General features: G+C 50.3%; 1 protein-coding gene across 4 annotated transcripts in view; it reads left to right on the forward strand.

Annotated features, from left to right (window-relative positions):
• Positions 1–18,210, forward strand: part of LOC144755185 (caspase-7-like) — a 237,730-nt gene that overhangs the window by 146,708 nt on the left and 72,812 nt on the right. For all 4 annotated transcript variants that reach the window (XM_078643846.1, XM_078643849.1, XM_078643845.1 and 1 more), the window contains exon 5: positions 11,544–11,719. In XM_078643846.1, coding sequence (XP_078499972.1) covers positions 11,544–11,719 — 176 coding nt within the window. The remainder of the gene's footprint in view (positions 1–11,543; positions 11,720–18,210) is intronic.

The raw sequence follows: 18,210 nt of genomic DNA on the forward strand, positions 1-18,210 counted from the left end.
CCTGTGTCAATCTACTTCTCAGGATGAGTGTCTACAAACAACTCTGGAGGCAGTAAAAACAAACAAGTGGCATCAGTTCAAAGGTCAATGGGCTCTTCTCACCCCAGAAACATGGCGTGTGATTGAAAGCTTGTACGACAATAGACAGGAACTGAGTGTGGATAATAATGGGTACCTGTTGCGAGGCCATCGCCTAGTCATCCCTGCCTCGTTGGCTAATCAAGTAATCCAACTTGCCCATGCTGGACATCAAGGGATGGTGAAAACTAAGGGACAGTTAAACAAAAGGAGAGGTGGGGAGCGTAGAGTGACACTCTTAGACCCCAGTAGTAACAAATAAACAATAGAAGAGTGTCCAATGCTAAAGGTTCAAGCACGACCACAAAAGGGGAGCAAAAACAACGGCTTCAATTTAAGACGTTTCAGTGGTTATTAGAAAGCCCTCACTCACCACCTAGTGATGACATGCTTCATCATTGGGCCCACCAAAGAGACCGAGTGTCTCTTCGGTGTGCTACGACGCCAGATCTACTGCGGAGCGGGTTTAGTGAGTTCAGGCAGTGTTGTGCGAAAGTAAAAGTAACTAGTGAGTGTTGAATGATAAAAACAGTCCGTAGTGTATCAAAAATAATAACTTTATTGGGATGATCACTAGGGAAAGACTTAAAATTATGTGTCTGGAAATTGCGTCCACAATTAATAGAGTGGGAATTTCTTAGGTATCAGTCGACATGTTTCAGCCATGAAACGGTGTGATTTTACCTGGCATTCATCAGGACAATAGTGAAATAAACCGTGGTGGAAATGGACGCGCTGAGACCCACCCCAACCTAGGGACGTGAAAGTGAAAATTAACAAAAATGGTGAAAAAAGTGCAAAAATAATTAGGAAGAAGTATTCATTCTACCTAATAACTCCTGGTTTAGGAGGCTTCCGACTTGAGCGTTTCTGCACCTGAGGGTAAGAAGGACAAGACATACAGATAGGACAAGACATACATTCAGTGATGATGTTAGGCACTGTACATCGGTAATGCTCCAACATGTGATTCAGTGGACAGAAGTGATGAGAATACCGATATCGTTATCACCACCATAGTCCATGGGTTGTTTAGATAATACACACTGGGAAGTGCTGTGTACTATTCGTGCTAAATAAAACAGGTTGATTTAAAAACAAAAGGTGTTGAACCTTATATCTATCAAGTTAAAATGCAGGCACAGCCGTGCTAGCAGAATGCGAATTTTCAAGTAAAACATATCTCACTTTTCTGGTGTTCGAAATTCTCACCATGGTTCTCAGGAGGGGGGTGGGAACGTAATTGGCACATCCTGCGATTTTGTCAAAATAAGGGAAAACAGCACCATCAATCGTGTAGCGTTGTCGTAATACTTAGCTCAATGCACATGAAATTAGAGCGGGATACTTTCTACTCACGCCCTCGACGTTCGGCACCCGCTCGGCACCTATGTCTTCCCTCTACCGGACCCCGAAGATGTGAACGCGGGGCCGGGAGAGCATTAAGTTGGAAAGTTACCGGAAACCTACTTCCGGGTGGGCGTGGTCGGGGGCTTGCACTGCCGCGTTGTAAACCAATCGGAACGAACCATCGTCATCCGACGAAGTCGTTACCTGATCAGGAAATGCAACACGAGCGTCTGTTGCCATGGTAATATATTTTTATGTTTTCTCCAATGCCGTTTCCCAAATGTTGTAGGTATTTGGGACAGCCCTCCGTTAAAGTATCGAAGCGGCAGTTACAAGGTATTCCTATGTGGGCATAAGATATGGCTAGTGTCGCTTAAGTGTTTCGTATCGCTTATAGTTACATATGATAAAGCTAGGAGGGGAATACAACCGCTAAGCTGGCAGTAGTCAGACCCTTCGTATTACTTGTGGTTAAATCTGGCAAAGCTCAAAGGGAGCTAAAACCGCTATCCTAGCTGTCTGACATTAAGCTACATAGATCGTTTGTCTTCCGTTCATTGCATCACGGAATTCCATGGGATATCATCATTGAGTCCGAGCTGGTGGGTCCCAAGCCTATGGACCCATCGCTGTTCTTTCTCAAATAGGCGGTTGTTATTATTATGGCCGCCATCCAAGTGTTCAATGATGGTCCATTGCATATCATTTGGGGTATGGTTCAGTTCGAGAAAGTGTCTGCTCATTTTAGTTGTTGCTTTTCCACATCTTACATTTGATCGGTGCTCACAGATTCGAAGTTTAACCTTCCTACTAGTCATGCCGACATAGCGTAGTTTGCAAGGGCAAGTAATGAGATAGATCACATTTTCAGTGTTACAGTTAGTGTGATCTCTTTGAGTAAGGGACGCCTCCGAACAAAGGTGTGGTTCCCCCTGATGGGTGAGAAAGAGGAAACAGTATGGTCCTGTTCATGGTGTCAAGCCACTGGGGAATCAAGCCTTCCATCACCCATACTGACAGAACAAGGTCCCCAAGGCCCCTGGATATGTGCCAGCATGGATTTTTGGAGCCATGGGAGACACACTCTAGTGGAATTGATGACTACTCTAAGTATACGGAGATTGATGTACTATCTTACCTTAGTGCCTCTGAAGTCACACAGAAGCTAGAAAAAATAATGCTCACGCACGGCCTGATTCAAGAGCTGAGGGCCAACAATGAACCTCCCTTCCAAGGGCAGGAAATCACATACTATTTCACCTCGCTAGGGACGTTCACAAGAAAATCACTCCCAAGTGGCCTCAAGCCAACGGAGAGGCTGAACGCTTCAAGAGGACTTTGAATAAAGTCATCATAATTGCTACTGCCAGTGGTGAGTCCGCTGAACAAGCCATTTACTAATTCTGGAGGGACTATAGACAAATCCCCCATTCCGCCACCGGTCTGGCCCCCGGTCATCTCTCCATAGGGAGAGTAATTGTAAACTCCATTCCTGGTCACCCGAAGTGGATCCCTGTGGCCATGAATGACCAAGAAGTGTATAGGCAGAGAAAGCAGTTGAATGACAAAGCCAGTCGTCACCGCAGAGCAAAAAGTTCCAGTCTGAAAGTTGGAGATCTCATGCTAGTCCAAGATCGATATCCAGGCAGCAACTTTAGGCTGCCATTTGAGAAGGATTCATGGCATATCACCTTAATGAGAGGAACTCAAGTCACAGCGCGTAGGGGGCGAGAATCAATAACGCAGAACGTCTCAACATTCAAGAGATTCTATCCCTGCTGAGGTACGACATCCCTGGGTAGCGATGAGAGACTGGATATTCAGGACAGGGAAGGATGGTCGGAAGTTGAACCTGAAGAAGCTGAACCAGATGAGGAGGATTCACTAGTAAGGACTCCGAGGCCCGTCAAGAACCAGTGGAAAATCCTGCAAGCACAGAGACAGAGATCAAGTCAAGTCGTTAGGCACAGACCAGGTATGGGCTAAGGGGCAACCTCCAGCTGTCAAGCAGACTGGGAGACTACCGCTGCTAGAAGGTTGCTTTTGAACCGCGGAGCCAGGTGACAGTCAATGTCGGCACAGTTTAAGGTCACACAAAGCCTGCTGCACATTGGAACTGTACCGTATTTAGTGATCTGTGGAGATTGTGGTCAGAGTGAATACTTCATCATAATTCATAGTTCATGTTGTTAAGCACGTCTGATATGTAGTATTGCCCATAGTGATACGTTAGTTGGGGTGTGACCACAACTGTTACTACAGCCAGGAGTGTGCTTCGGCTCACCCGTGGCGTGTGAAATGTTGGTTTTCCCATGTTATGTGGGAACATAAAATAAAGGTTCGCGGCCGTGTATCTCAGGAGAGGACCCAGCGCAGCAGCGTTTAATATACTTTGCGTCTGACCTCATTCATTGTGTCTTGTAGGCCCTACCTGCGCATGCACCAGACCATCAGCACTCCCGTTGTTAGTGGAGTGTTTACCCAAGGTGTATCGGACTTCTCCTCGACACAACGCCTGTGTCTTCTCTGGTCTGCCATTGGTTTAGGCCTTGTGTGTTATTAGGTGATTGGGCCACACACAGGATCTCTCCAGTGTATGATGGCTCAACAGAATGCATTGTTTACTCATGTGTCTCCTCAACGGGGGCTATATTGTATATGCTCCATGGGCTCTGTCCACCTTTACCAGCCAACTGCCATATTGGTTTACAGCTACAGATGCTGGTTCCCTGATTCCAGGCTGAATTTCACCATTTATGATCCTCCCCGGTCGCCTCCTGTGTCCTCTCATCTGCTGGCACCAGATTCTGTCGCACCCGCCCAGGGAGAGCACGGATTAAGGCCAGTGCAGGTCATCGTAAACTGGCTTGGCGCTCACACTACAGCCTTCAGTCGTTCATGGCGTCTTGACCCCGTCCCATAAGTTCCATCATTTGGTGCTGCACTTATTACTTGAAAATGTCTGAAATCATGCTATTATGCCACATTAATTAAAGTTCAGTCAAGGGAAAAATCCTGTGATGGAAGCACAGATCAACACAAACAAACTGAATGCATGACGTTGCTTTTCACAACATGTACAATTTAGTGTTCTCTGGGGCATATTCTCAAGAACATGTGATAACCATCACAAAAGTAACTTAAACGTAACTCCCAACATCGCAATCTATCACAGGAAAATTACGCAGTGTTAACAAAGCATTCTCAACACAGCGGTACCATGCGATAGTCACTAGATAATGCATCAAATGTCTTCGTTAAAACCAACGCCACGCCGCAAAAATGCAAAACGCGAACACAAAAAATCCTGCATGAGGCCAATCGCAGTACAAAAATCAGCAAAAACCAACTACAGGCCTGCAATTCACCGTTGTCAGGCGGGAAAAATCACCATAAAAGTAGAAAAAAACAGACAAACAAATGCCAAACAACAGCAAAGCACACTGGATGGTGCCGGAGCAAGTACAGAGGAGAACCAGAACCCACCAAGCCCCCGGGAGGAACAGCTGAGACCTCTGGTTCAGGGAAGGCCAAGGAGAAGCAGAGTAGGAAGAAGCGGTTCTGTCCGCAGGAAAACAGGATCCTGATAATGGAGGTGGTAGAACACCATCAACAATAGTTCGTCACTTCCACTGTGTCATTAGCAACAAAAAATGGACTATGGCCTTCCATCGTAGACAAGGTGAATGCAGTGGGAGTGCTGAAGAGGACAATGGAAGAGGTCAAGAGGCGCTGGAATGACGTCAAGCGTGAAACTAAGCTGAAACTCGCAAACAACCGGAAGGCAGCAATGCAGACTGGAGGTGGAAGTCCTGCACCGCAGGAGGAGCTGGACGACATGAAGGAAATGGTGTCCACAGTCATCAGTGGGGAGACGGTGGCAGAAGTTGGGGGACCAGACACTGCTCAACATTACTGGACACAACAGCACCAGGTTGAGTAACGACCAGGGACTGGGGGGACGGGGGAAGATGGGCACAATGGCACAATGCACAATTAAGGAGAGCACATCTGCGGACAAACCATGCACCAGACTCCCAACTCCCACCAAGAATCCAATGTACCCAAGTATGCAACATCTCAGCACTGCATAAGCAGAGAAGTCAAAGGCACATCGCATGAAATAGAGAAGGGGCAGCAAAATCAGAGATGCAGGGGCGACTTTCCTAAAATGCAGCACACACACATAACAGGCAGAGCACATCAACACTGACAACAATGTGGCACAAACCGCAACACGTCCACAACAGAACACAGGACACAACTGGTGCCGACTGGGTTTAGACACTGGCCAATCACAAGTGGCATTGAAGTGAAATGTGACTTGATAATGTACAAGTACAAACACACACACGTCTGTTGTCGAAATGTCCATTGACCTCCATCAAATAGGCAGCTCCTCCCAAACAGCCACGATGTACACAGTCATGCAGTCTGTAATTTGAACACTATGTTAAACTGCATCTCCTCTTCACATTGCAGAGGGAGAATCAACACGTCCTGCATAGCAGCCCGACCCTCTCTTTTCTGATGATGAAGAGAACCACCTTAGCTTTGACTCCGACACCCTCAAGGAGTTCATTGGCAGCCTCCGCAACACACCTCCAGGAGCAGGCTAGCCCAGCTGTAACAAGGACACCCCACCCCCTGCACAGACCACACAGCATGCAGCACCCACCACCACGGCTGCCTCCCAGGACCCCCACAAAGAACGCATGGCCTTCCAATGCCATATGTTGGGGTGCCAGGAGCAGCTGGCTGAACAGGTGCGGGTGGGCTTCGACCGCATGGCAGACAACCTAGATGCCATACGTGGGTGTCTAAGTCCCATCAGGGCCCACTCACAGTTCCAAACGGACACCCACAGTCTACTCCATGCTCTCAAATGAACCATGGCTGACATGGCTGGAGCCCTGACTCAGAGACTAGAAGAACTGTCCAGTCAGAGTGGCTCCAGCTATGTCAGCCGGGAGTTGGGACACATGCAGAGGTTATTGGAGACCATGGTGCGTGCCAATGCAGAAAGAGCGGCTGCCACGGCTGCACACCAGCAAGTGGTAGCTGGGTTCCTCAATGACCTCAAAACCATCCTCAGGGCATTGCTGCCACTAGGCCTGGCGCTGATGCATGCTGCTGCTACCACTACATCCACATCTCTGCCCCCTGAAGTGTCAGTGCTGCACAGTGCAGCAGACATTCAACCTCCGGCCCCTGAGGTGTCAGTGCCACAGAGTGCTGGAGACAGAACACCACCATCCACACGTGAGGCACATGGAACAGCAGAGGACGATGATGCAAATGAAACCTCCTTTGTGGTAAGAAGGACGCAGTAGCATTCATCTCCGCCATATGGCTGGTTTCTGCTTGGTACTGCCCTCTGCATCATCACCTTCCACTGTCCCCCGATGCACCCCTGCGACACTCACCTTGGACCTCGACATGGACTGCCATATACTGTGTGATCGCCAATGACACAGCAATCAGACTGCGTAGTGAACACTTCCTCTTCCTTTGGACTTGTCATTCACTGAAGGACTCTGGCCGGCCCTCCACAAGCCAACAATGTAAAGTGGGGTTTGCATGGCCTTGTGCTGCTCCAGATGCAACACTCCACCGAATGTGCATGAAATATTCTGATTCACACAGATATGTCATGCCTATGGTCTTACAAGTGTGGTAGTAGGGATGAATGTAGGGTCAGTGAATTACTCTTATGTTGATGTGGCTCATATCATTGGACTTGGGTCATAGGGTGACACATTGCCGAATGTTGTCCGGGTGGTGCAGACTCCACCACAGCGACACACACATTTTTGACTTCCTTGTCCAGCCCTGTAAGGAACTACGCCCTGAGCCCCGGGGTCTTTGTACAAACCCTTACGTGGGACTGGCATACGCGAGGCCAGCCCACTACGCTTACATTCACAGACAAGGCTACATGTGCCTGGACTTCCATGTAGTGATCTTCTGGTCACAGGTCTGGTTGTCAGCATGCCACAGCCACTCCCTCATGGCTGGTGTACACCCACACAACACCCATCCAGCACAAGCGTCACAGGACATGTGACCGGGGCGCACTTGCTTGATGCCATTTCCGACATCTCTCGGGGTGTATCCGTGTGGGCATGGGGACCCAGGGGCCTGCAACATCACATTCCACAAGCTCGGAGGTGACATGATGGTGTTCGTACCACGTTACCTAATCATAGAGGGTCCATGTCTTTTGGGGCACAGACTTAGTGGCACCTGATGCTCTGCGGCGGGCACAGGCACACCGCCACGGGACGGTGACTTTCTTTTTTTTAGTCCCCATGGCCCAGGTATTCAGGAATTCAAACCTTGATCACTTCCCAGAGGCGCCTCTAGTGATCTTTAAGAGACCTGGAATGGTACACTCTACACCTTGCCATCTTTACTCAACCATTGGTGCCTAGTCCAATCCACCATCGGCAACCACCAGAGTATTTGACAATATGGTATGGAGGCCTAATCATTGGACTATTAGTTTATTAGTTCCTGTACCCATTCCTCATAAGGAAGCCAGAATGCATTTCGCTTACATTTATGCATTCTATCCAGCAAATTAGTGTATCTAATTGAAGCCAGCCATTCTATTGTTCTAGGGGAGGTTAGCCTTTACCCAGTTTATACAAATTTCTCTGTGAGCAAGTAGTATTAAGTAGAAAATCATTTTTTTTGTATTTTTTAACAATGATACATAATTATTTGTAAGTCCAAAAAAGACCAGCAATTCACTTACCTGTGGTGCTTCACCAAGTATAGAGAATATTGTGTTACATCTCGCCAGAAACCCTGGATCACCGGACAGAACATAAACATGTGAATATCATCACCTTTCTCCTTGTTGCATTTCGGACATTTAGATGCTGTCCCGCTCCCCAGTTTAAATAATTTGTACGGAGTCCATTAGACCCTATGGGTACAAAAGAGGTGGTTCCGCCTTAAATTCGCGCGTCAGACTGTGGAGTATAGTATGTCACAACTACTTGCCATAAATCTTGAATCTGCTCTCCTGACAAGCACCTCTCCCACAGCTCGGCCTGAAGGTTGAAATATCCCTCTGCCAACTCCATTAGCAGCCAATAACCCTTTGCCACCTCTTTTTTGAAGGCTCCCCTGGCTACCAAACTTTCTTCCAGTTTGTTGTATAGTCCGGCTCCACGGCCTTCAGTACGACTCCAGCTCAACATTTGCAGATACTTAAATCTTGAAAGTGGGCCATTATACAGTGTTTGGCTTTCTTCCCAGGATATTAAGGAACCATTCGTTGTCAATTGTCTACACATAGTAATTCCTGCGTTCTTTAATGGACTCACCATACAGTCCATAGCCTATTCTGGGGATCCAGGAGAGTCAAAAATTGGCGCCAACCCACGATAATAATTAATTTTTAACTCTCTCCTGACTTTATGCCACGTATCTGCTAAGCTCTGTAGGGTCTTTAAACAAATCTTTTTAAAAAAGCGCGGGTCTCCATATTTATGGATAAAGCCATATTCTCCCCCTTTTACATTTTTTGGCATTGCTGCATACATCTTCCCTATTTCTGAGTCATCTGGACCCTCAAACAGCCCTTTCCATCCTTTTAATAAAAAAAACCAGGCATAATAAGATAGATCTGGCAACCTTAGGCCCCCCTTCTCATGTTGTCGTCTCAGTTTTTTCCATGAGATAAGTACTTCTTTTGAGGCCCAAATGAAGCGAGATATCTTAGATTGAATTTGTTTGAGCCACTCATCCTTTAATACCAATGGAATATTCTGGAATAGGAAAGTAATTTTAGGGAGAATAGTCATTTTGATGATGTTAACTCTCCCAAAGATGGATAGAGGCCAATGAGACCACCCCAGTAGTAGTTTACCTATTTCTTTATTAATCTTTTGAAAATTAGATTCAGGGATCTTTGTTTTAAGGCCTTAAGAAGGATTTCATCTTTGAAATTATAGGTGTGGAAATTTACCAATATCTTCCTTGGTTTAGCTCTGTTGACATTCCTTCTATATGGGTCTCTATGGACCCTCTGTATATCCATACTTAGGGGCTCATTAGGATGGCAGACGAACTTTTGTCTGTCCGCCACCCTAGAGGAGGAGGGACCGTCCGCAGGGGCAGCGGCAGTCCCTCCGTGCCAATTAGGTTGTGACCGCCACCCTGGCGGTCACATCCTGTATATTTAACATTGCGGCGGGTGCTGCTTGAAGCAGCGCACGCTCAGTGGGTGCAAAAACATCCGCATTTCAAATCCATGGGCTATTCACTTCCAAACCCGCATAACTTCCCCTCCGTAATCTGGAGCCTCCGCGACCGCAAACTACACGGCCTCCATGTTTCCCCCTCCTCCTCCTCATCATCATCATGACTTTTCACGGTGACTTTCGGTGCACTGAGGTAGAGGCACCGTAAGTGCTGAGCGGGTGTGCAAACTACGATGATGCCCTGTGCACTGGTATGTCCTCTGCCATGGCAAAATCGAGACCCAGCACCAAATGTGAGACCTGGTGGCCCGTGGAGCCAGGCTGCCTGATGTGCCCTGTCTGTGGGCAACGGGCATGGGGCTTGCAGCGGTATGTGGTGAGCCGTCTTTTCTATGCTCCGGTGGCGGAAGGTGAGGCCTGGGTGCGCAGGGGTGGGCATGCACTGCTGTGCAGCGGGAGGGGCCGAGGTACAGCTGCCTGGGTGCACAGGGGCGGACAGGCGATGATGTCATGTGCAATTGTATGTACTTGGCTACTCTTGTATCTGGACTCTGTTTCAGATGATGGATGTTTCAGATGTGGGACCTGGTGAACTGCACTACATACCAGCACGTGGTTGGAGACACACCAGTGGCAGCAGGTGAGCAGTTTGACCTGGGTGCGCAGTGTCAGCACTCTCTCTACGTGTCAGTCTCTTCTTTTCTTTGTGTCTCTCTCCCCCCTCTGTCTATCACTCTCTCCCCGCTCCCTCCGTCTATCACTCTCTCCCCCGCTCTGTCTGTCTTTCACTCTCCCCCTTCTCTGTCCGTCTATCAGTCTCTCACTCTCTCTCTCTCTTTCTCTCTCTCTGTGTCTCCCCCTCTCCTTTGCTCTCTCTCTGTTCATTGATGTGCACAGGACACACCTTCTCATCATGATTTTTGTCTTGCAGGCTGTGTCCTACAGATTGTCACGAGGGGAGCCGCCATGTGTCTTCTTTTATGTTCTGTGTTTATTTGAATAAAGTTTAATTTGTTGATTTGAAGGTGAATGTGTGATGCTCATTTTTGTAACACATACATGTCATCAGATATGATTGTGCGACATCAGGTGGATTATTTGGTACATGATTCCGTGTAGTTGATGTGGCATGTCTTTGCCTGGGGGGTACACCGGGGTGGGGGCTCCTGGGGGTGGTGGCGGTGGATGTTGTGGTCATGTTGGGGCTCCGAGCTGCATGATCAGTGGCTCCATGGCATCTTTTGCCCTTCAGGTGTGGCTGTGGGCTGGGCTCACTTTTGTGGTGCAGGTTGTGGTCTGACTTTGCACCAGGTCAGAGCAGGAGTTAGTTTCCTGCTGCTAACGTACCTCATCGCATGTTTTGTGTGGTATCGCAGACCTGGCTGGTCGTTGAGAATGTTGCAGAGTGGTGTTGTCACAGCCCTTTGCACAGGCACGCCTACTCTGCATCTCATCAGCGATAGTTGCCGGGGTCGTCTGTGGCAATGTTTTTTGCGGCTACTATCGCGGGTAAATTGGTGCTATGGGCTGTTAGCACCAGCTTGTGAATGGGGTGATAACTTTATCGTGACTTTGGCTGCGATCAAGTGCCGTTAACTCGGCGATAGCTCCTTGAGAATATGCCCCTCTGTGTGCAAAATGCGTCTTTATGTCCAAAATAGGTGTGTAGACACATTCCTTACTAAAAAAATAGTGCTAAAAGCCGGATTTGCATCTCATGTAATTTCAGGTCATTTCCCGTAGCCTTTGCATGAATATGCGCACCTCTACTCAGTAGCCCTTTATACATTTTATAACTGTGCATGCATGGACCAGCTGCTCTCCGAAACTAGTGCAGGAAGATACTTACCCAAAGCTTTCATTTAAACTTTGAAATATATTAACCTTGTTGCTTTGCAGTTGCTGAGGAGGATCACAGTGATAATGCTTGCTTTGCTTGCGTCTTGTTGAGCCATGGCAAGGAGGGAATTATCTATGGGACAGATGGAATGATTCCAATAAAGGATCTGACTACACCTTTCAGAGGAGACAGGTGTAGAACTCTTGTTGGGAAACCCAAGCTTTTCTTCATTCAGGTAATTATTTATGCTATGAATATTCGGTTTTGGTGTGTGTCTTGACGTTATTTGTCAGAAAATGTATTAGCAAGAACTAATGTAAATAAACATGTTCTGGTGGACTGCTTTGTTCAGATGGGACTGTGGACTGAATCTGAAATTAGCCACAACACAAACACAATGTATTTGTTTTGTCCCTTTTATCAATCTGGTGGCAATGCTGTTTGTGAATAGGAGGTAATAACTAGTGAGAGACTGAGGATCAAAATGAAATACAAAACTATTTATTCTGCGTTATTAGACCACTATATATTCATCTATGTGCCACTTGGTGAGGCTTTTAGAAGAGTATATTGAATAATATGCTAGGAGGCTTGCTAGACCATTAGACGCTAACACCCTCATAAGCAGTTTGGCAAACTATCTTCCAAACCACCACTGAAGTGCAGACTTCTACTACGTAGGCCATAAGCTGACAACCATCCTTGTGCAGGAGTTCAACTTTCATTTCAAAATAAAATCTACGTGGCAGGTTCCAGCCCATCTTGCCCATGGGGATGATATATTATCCACATGGACAACTCTCTGAGGTATTCTCTTGTTTTTTCATTTTTTTCATGACATCTCACTGTGGTCCCTTCCACTGCTATTTTTGGACCGATGTGGATCCTGGAAACGTCCCTAGACAAGACCTATGTCACCCTGGCAGAATGTCCCTGACACACCGGGAGTTTGTTCCTGGAAATCATGGAAATGTTCTCCATTTTCTGTAAGATCATTAAGGTTAGAATGACATTCTCATATAGAAGGAATTTATGTAGAAATGTCTTTATATAGTCATCTTAATATGTTTCAGCTGGCATCTGTGGAGTCTGCCGTGACACGGGCAGACCCTTACGCTGCTGCACAAATAACACTCAGTACTCGGGATACTGTGTACTGGCGGGAAGACCCCGAGCGGTCTCCCGCAGGTTTATATATCCCCACGGTGCGGACCCGCCCCGGGGGGTGTGAGGATGCATGTCGAGTGGATACAATGTAGGGGAGCGCCCGAGTGGCACTCTACATCCCTCCTTTATTTTAGCTGACATCAGGACATCAAAGTCTTTCTTATGGGGAGGCACAGGCAAAGTCTCGGAGTCTCTGACTGGGGCCTGGGTTAGGCCGTAGACAGTATCTTTGGCTGCGGCGGCTTGGAGATGCTGTAGTCTCAGGGGGAACGCTCTGCAGCATTCTCGTGGCCCAGGGGCGAACAGGTGGTGGTTGGTCGTTCTCCAGCCCTGGGGCTCACCGGCACCCGCCCTTCGGTTGCCAGACTCCGAGCTGGTGATGGCCCTGCAGAATCTCTTCGTGGTGTCATGTGTGGGTAGGCCTCACATCCAGCATCGGCTTCCAGCTCGGAAGCTCGGAAGCTCTCTTGAAGCTGGAGACGTTTCGAGTGACTAGTTGGTTTCCTCTTTGGACCGTCACCATCGTCCCCTTGATCTTCTCGACCGTCCAGACCTCAGGCTCGAAGGGTGTCCTGAATTTCCACCCGGGGTGTCGGTCTTTGATCACCACCGAGTCCCCTACGGCAAACTTTGGTTCTTTCGCATGACGCGCCTCACTCGCCTTCCGATTGTTCGTTTCTCTTCGTGCCTGAACCGCTTTATTGTTCCTTGGTTCTGGTGCCCATTCTGGGCCCGCCGGTATGCTGTCTCTCGGGTCCCGTTTGAACAACAGGTGGGCTGGGGCACACTTTGTAGTGCTGTGAGGTGTTTGACGATATGCCCCCAGAAACTGGTCAAGGGCCATTTCCAGATTTTCCCCATTGTCCATGGCAATGCGCAATGCTCGATTTAGAGTACTCATAACTCTCTCCACCTCCCCGTTGGCTTGGGGCCACAGGGGGGTGATTTTTCGGTGTCGGATGGCAAGGTTCTCCAGATATTCCTTGAATTCTCGACCCTGAAAGGGGGGTCCATTGTCGGACTTGACCTCAGCAGGGAGGCCCATCAGCGCGAAGATCCGGTCCAGGGCTGTCTTCACCTGTGGGAAGGCTGTGGATGATAGGACCTCCACAATCGGGAACTTGGAGAACGAGTCGATGACTACCATCATGTGACGGCCATCAGGAAAGCTACCGAAATCCACACTCAGGTGTGTCCACGGGGTCGTGCATGGCTCCTCCGTTATCACAGGTGCGGGCACGGGGTCTCCACTGGTGATGGTGTAGGTGTGGCAGGACGTCACCATCTCATCCACCATTGTGTCCATGGCTGGAAACCAGACCTTGTTTCTCAGCCTCGCTTTGGTCTTGGCTGTTCCTTGATGTCCCACGTGGGCCAAAGCGAGAATTCTTTTCTGCAGGCCCTCTGGTACCACGATTAGGTGACCCCTCAGGACAACGCCGTCTTCGCCCACGCTCAGCTCATGCCTCACTTGCCATAGTTGCTGTCGAGCGTGATTGACCTCCAGCCGGAGGGTTCTGGCCCAAACCATGAAGTGCGCCCAGCTGTTCCCGTGCATCCTTGACCTTTGACAGGGTGTCGTCTTCCGATGTGGCCTGACTTATCTCTGCCAATGTCATTGCTTTGGGGCAGGCAGACTGTGAGACCATGTGGACGAAGGCCTCAATATCATGGGCGACATCTTGTGCGTGTCCGGAGCTGCCTGTTTCATGATGACGGGAGAGGTAATCCGCAGGATTGTGAGCTCCAGGGCGAAACACGACCTTGAAGTTGTAGCCTTGCAATTGTACTGCCCATCGCTCAATGCGCGGAGGAGCCAGCCTGGTCGAACCTGCGAACAGCGGTATCAGTGGCTTGTGGTCGGTGACCACTGTGAATGCTTGACCGCACAGGTACAGGTGGAAGTGCTGGCATGCCCATTTAATGGCCAGCGTCTCACGTTCGATCTGCGCGTAGCGTGTCTCGGTGTCAGTCAGTGCCTTGCTGGTGTAAGCAACCGGTTTCCATACCTCAGCCCCGTGTTCTTGCATAAGTACCTCCCCCAGGCCGACCGGGCTCGCGTCGACGACCAGTTCCGTTTTTCATTGGGGCTGGAAGTATGCCATCACTGTCTTGTCGAGCAGGCTGGTCTTGATGTCATTGGATGCTTTGTTCGCGACTACGGACCATTCCCATTTCCGGTCTTGGCATGTGAGGGTCCTCAGGGGCTCTGACATTGCCGCCAGATTTGGAATGAATCGGCCACAGTATGTGGCCATACCTAGGAAGCTCCTCACCTCGGTGGGGTTCCGTGGGGTGCTCGTTGCCCGGATAGCTTCGGCCTTCTTTGGGTCTACCGTGAGTCCTACCCGCGTGAATGTGTACCCGAAGAAGTCTATGCTTTCCTGGTAGGAGGAGCACTTGGACTTATGTACGGTCAAACCGCTGTCCACTAGCCGCTGCAGTGTCGCTCTCAGGTGTGCATGATGTTCCTCAAGGGTGTTGGAATATACCAGAATATCGTCACTGAGGTTGATGACGCCGCTGAGTCCCGATAACACCTCACGGATCGCGTTCTGGAAGACTTTGGCGGCGGAAGATACCCCAAAGCTGAGTCTTCGGTATCGGCGTAGTCCTACATGAGTTGAGAAAGTGGTTATGTATCCGCTTTCCAGCTCCAACTCTAGCTGATGGTAGCCCGCATTCAGATCGAGCTTGGAGAACCACTTTGCGCCGTTTAGGTCAGCCACTATGTCGTCCATGGTCGGGGTGATATGCCGCTCCCGCTTCACGGCCGTATTGGGCAGCCTCATGTCGACACAGAGTCGAATCACTCCAGGTTGCTTGGGCTTGGGGGCCACAACCAGGGGAGATACCCACGGTGTGGGCCAGACACCTTCTCTATCACCCCTAGTTCCTACAATTTTCTGAGTTCTTCCTCCACCTGCGGTCTGAGATTGAAGGGCAGGCGTCGGTGCCGGAGGGCTATAGGTCGTACCGATGTATCGATATGCAGTCGGAACTTCTTCCCTTTGAGTCTTAGGAATAGCTCCGGAAAGTCTTCAAGCAGAGCCTCGGCGTGGGACTCGTGAACATGGTTTGCAAAGAAGATGAGCTCTAGGTCCTTCGCCGTGTGACAACTGAGCAGGGTCCCTTTCTTTCCTTCCGTCACATGGAATTTAGCCCTTGTGGAGAGCTTCCCACTTACAATGGTGGTTTGGATGACCCCTCGCAGCGGCAGTGGGTCAGTACCTCCGTAAGTGTAGATTCTTGCGTTCGAGGGCGCAAGTGCTGGCTTCGGCGACAGCCTCTCGTATTGTTCCGAGTCCATCACATTTACTGAGGCTCCTGTGTCTATTAGAGCCTGTATGTCGGTGTTGTCTATGGTTACTGAGCACATCGGTGGGGGTCGTCTCTTAGTACCCGCTCGGTTGACATATGATATGACGAACACCTCTTTGTCGTCCTCATACATGGGGCGTCTCCCTTGAGCCTGATCGTCTGCTGGTGGCGCTTGGTCGTCCAGTGACACTTGGCGTACACGCTGTGACATGCCTCTGGCCCTGGGCGTTGTTGCTCGAAAGCACCCTCCTCGGCACCCTTTGGTGTAATGGTTCGGCCGCCCGCAGCGGGAGCATGTCTTCCCCCTGGCCCCGCACGTGGCATCCACGGGGTGGTCTTCTCCCCAATATCCGCATTGGTTCTTCTGCGCGGATCTTGGCGTTTGGCGCGCTTGGGTGGGCCTCCTCTGGATTGGCTCCACCTTTTCTTCCTAAACCGGCAGGAGCCTGGTTGTCGACGGAGTAGCCACTGGGGTATGCAGGGCAGCCTCCATTACCTCCGCCCGAGCATCGGACAGCTCGTGGCAATGAGCCAGGACTAAGATTTCGTCAAGGGAAATGCCGGTTGGCGCAGTATCAATTTCCGTAGTAGCTTGGAGCGGCATCCTACGATGATCTGGTCTCTGATCTCTTCCCTTGGCTCTGTGAACGGGCACATGCTGGCCAGTCGGCGGAGCCTAGCATAGAACATGTCGACAGATTCGGATTCAGTTTGCCAGGCCCTCTTGAACTTGAACTTTTCAAAGTCATTGTTGAGCTGTGGATCAAAATGTGGGTTTAGTGCATTGACTGCCGCATCATAGTCGTCCTCCTCTCCGGTGTTTGGGAGTGTTTCAAATAAATCGTAGATTTCCTCTACCCCGTAGTAGATGAGGAGCGAACTCTTGACTGTTCCGTCGGTTTCTCGAGTCCCTTTGAAGTAGTGGTTGAGCCTCCCCACCCAGGCCTTCCATCTGGGGGCAGCAGTCGCCGGGTCGGCAGATTCGCTAAACGGGGGCAATGGTGCTACCGCAGTGTGGGTGTTCATCGGTGGCGGCTGCTGCCGCTGTCGCTGCTGGCGCTACTGCTGCTGGCGCCTGGACGCTCATGGCGGCGCTGTGGACTGGCTGGACATCGCTTTGTGAAGGTCCGCGTCGCTGGGTTTATTTCTTTCTTTGCCGCCAATGTTGGTATGTGTGGTCACACACTGCACCACTGGTCGCCTGCGGTTGTGGGAGGTCTTAGTTCCCTTCTGCGTGTGTTGATAAAGCCTCAAGGTTACGCGGGGCCGTGTGCTATTGTGTGTGACTGCGCCAGCGCTCTCACTCCTTGCCCCTTGTTCTGTCTTCCGCTGAAATCCCTTTTATTTAGCTTTTCCTTTCTTATTTCATCCTTTTTTTTGTTTGTTTTAGCCAATGCTTGTTTGACAGTCTTGTGATTGCAGTGTGAGCGTACACCCGGGACTAGCAGAGCGGCAGCCTGGTCTGCGCTCACGGGGCAGTTCCGTCACTTCTCGTGCCTCTAGCGCTCTGGCCTGGCACGTGGGGGCCGTGATTGGCGTCGACGGGAGAGAACGCAGGCACTGTAGAGGGCAGCCTCGGCAGGGGCCTTCGACACGCTGCTCGTCCTCTTCTTTGGCCGCTCGAGGCCTGGCAGGCTGCAGCGGTGCGTCCACGTTGCAGAGGACGCTCGGAATGCAGGTGGGCCACAGCGGGGGGGCCGCACGGCGGTCAAGGTGCGGGGGAGGGATTGCGCGTCGCACTCACCCCTTTTTGCAGCGATGGTGCCGGGAGCCTGCCAGCTGAAGGCGTTCCCTGTCGCGGGATATGCCTGGGCAGGCTCAACCGGCCGGCGGGTAGTGGCAGTCTGTCTTGGGGCGCGCAGGGGACCCACGCTCTACCACCACACACGCGCTCGCACCGGAGTGTGACAGCCGCGGGTGGGCACCGCGCGCTGCAGATTAGGCAGGCACACGCGGACTGGTACCGGCCTCGTCGCCAGTGTGGAGTCTGCCGTGACACGGGCAGGCCCTTAAGCTGCTGCACAAATAACACTCAGTACTCGGGATACTGTGTACTGGGGGGAAGACCCCGAGCGGTCTCCCGCAGGTTTATTTATCCCCTCGGTGCGGACCCGCCCCGAGAGGTGTGGGGATGCATGTCGAGTGGATACAATGTAGGGGAGCACCCGGGGGGCACTCTACAGCATCATGGCCACTAAATGGGTGTCCCCACTGCAGAGCCACTCAGCCATGCAGCAG

The sequence above is a fragment of the Lissotriton helveticus genome, chromosome 5_1 (genome assembly GCF_964261635.1).
Source record: "Lissotriton helveticus chromosome 5_1, aLisHel1.1, whole genome shotgun sequence".
NCBI classification, from domain to species: Eukaryota; Metazoa; Chordata; class Amphibia; order Caudata; family Salamandridae; genus Lissotriton; species Lissotriton helveticus.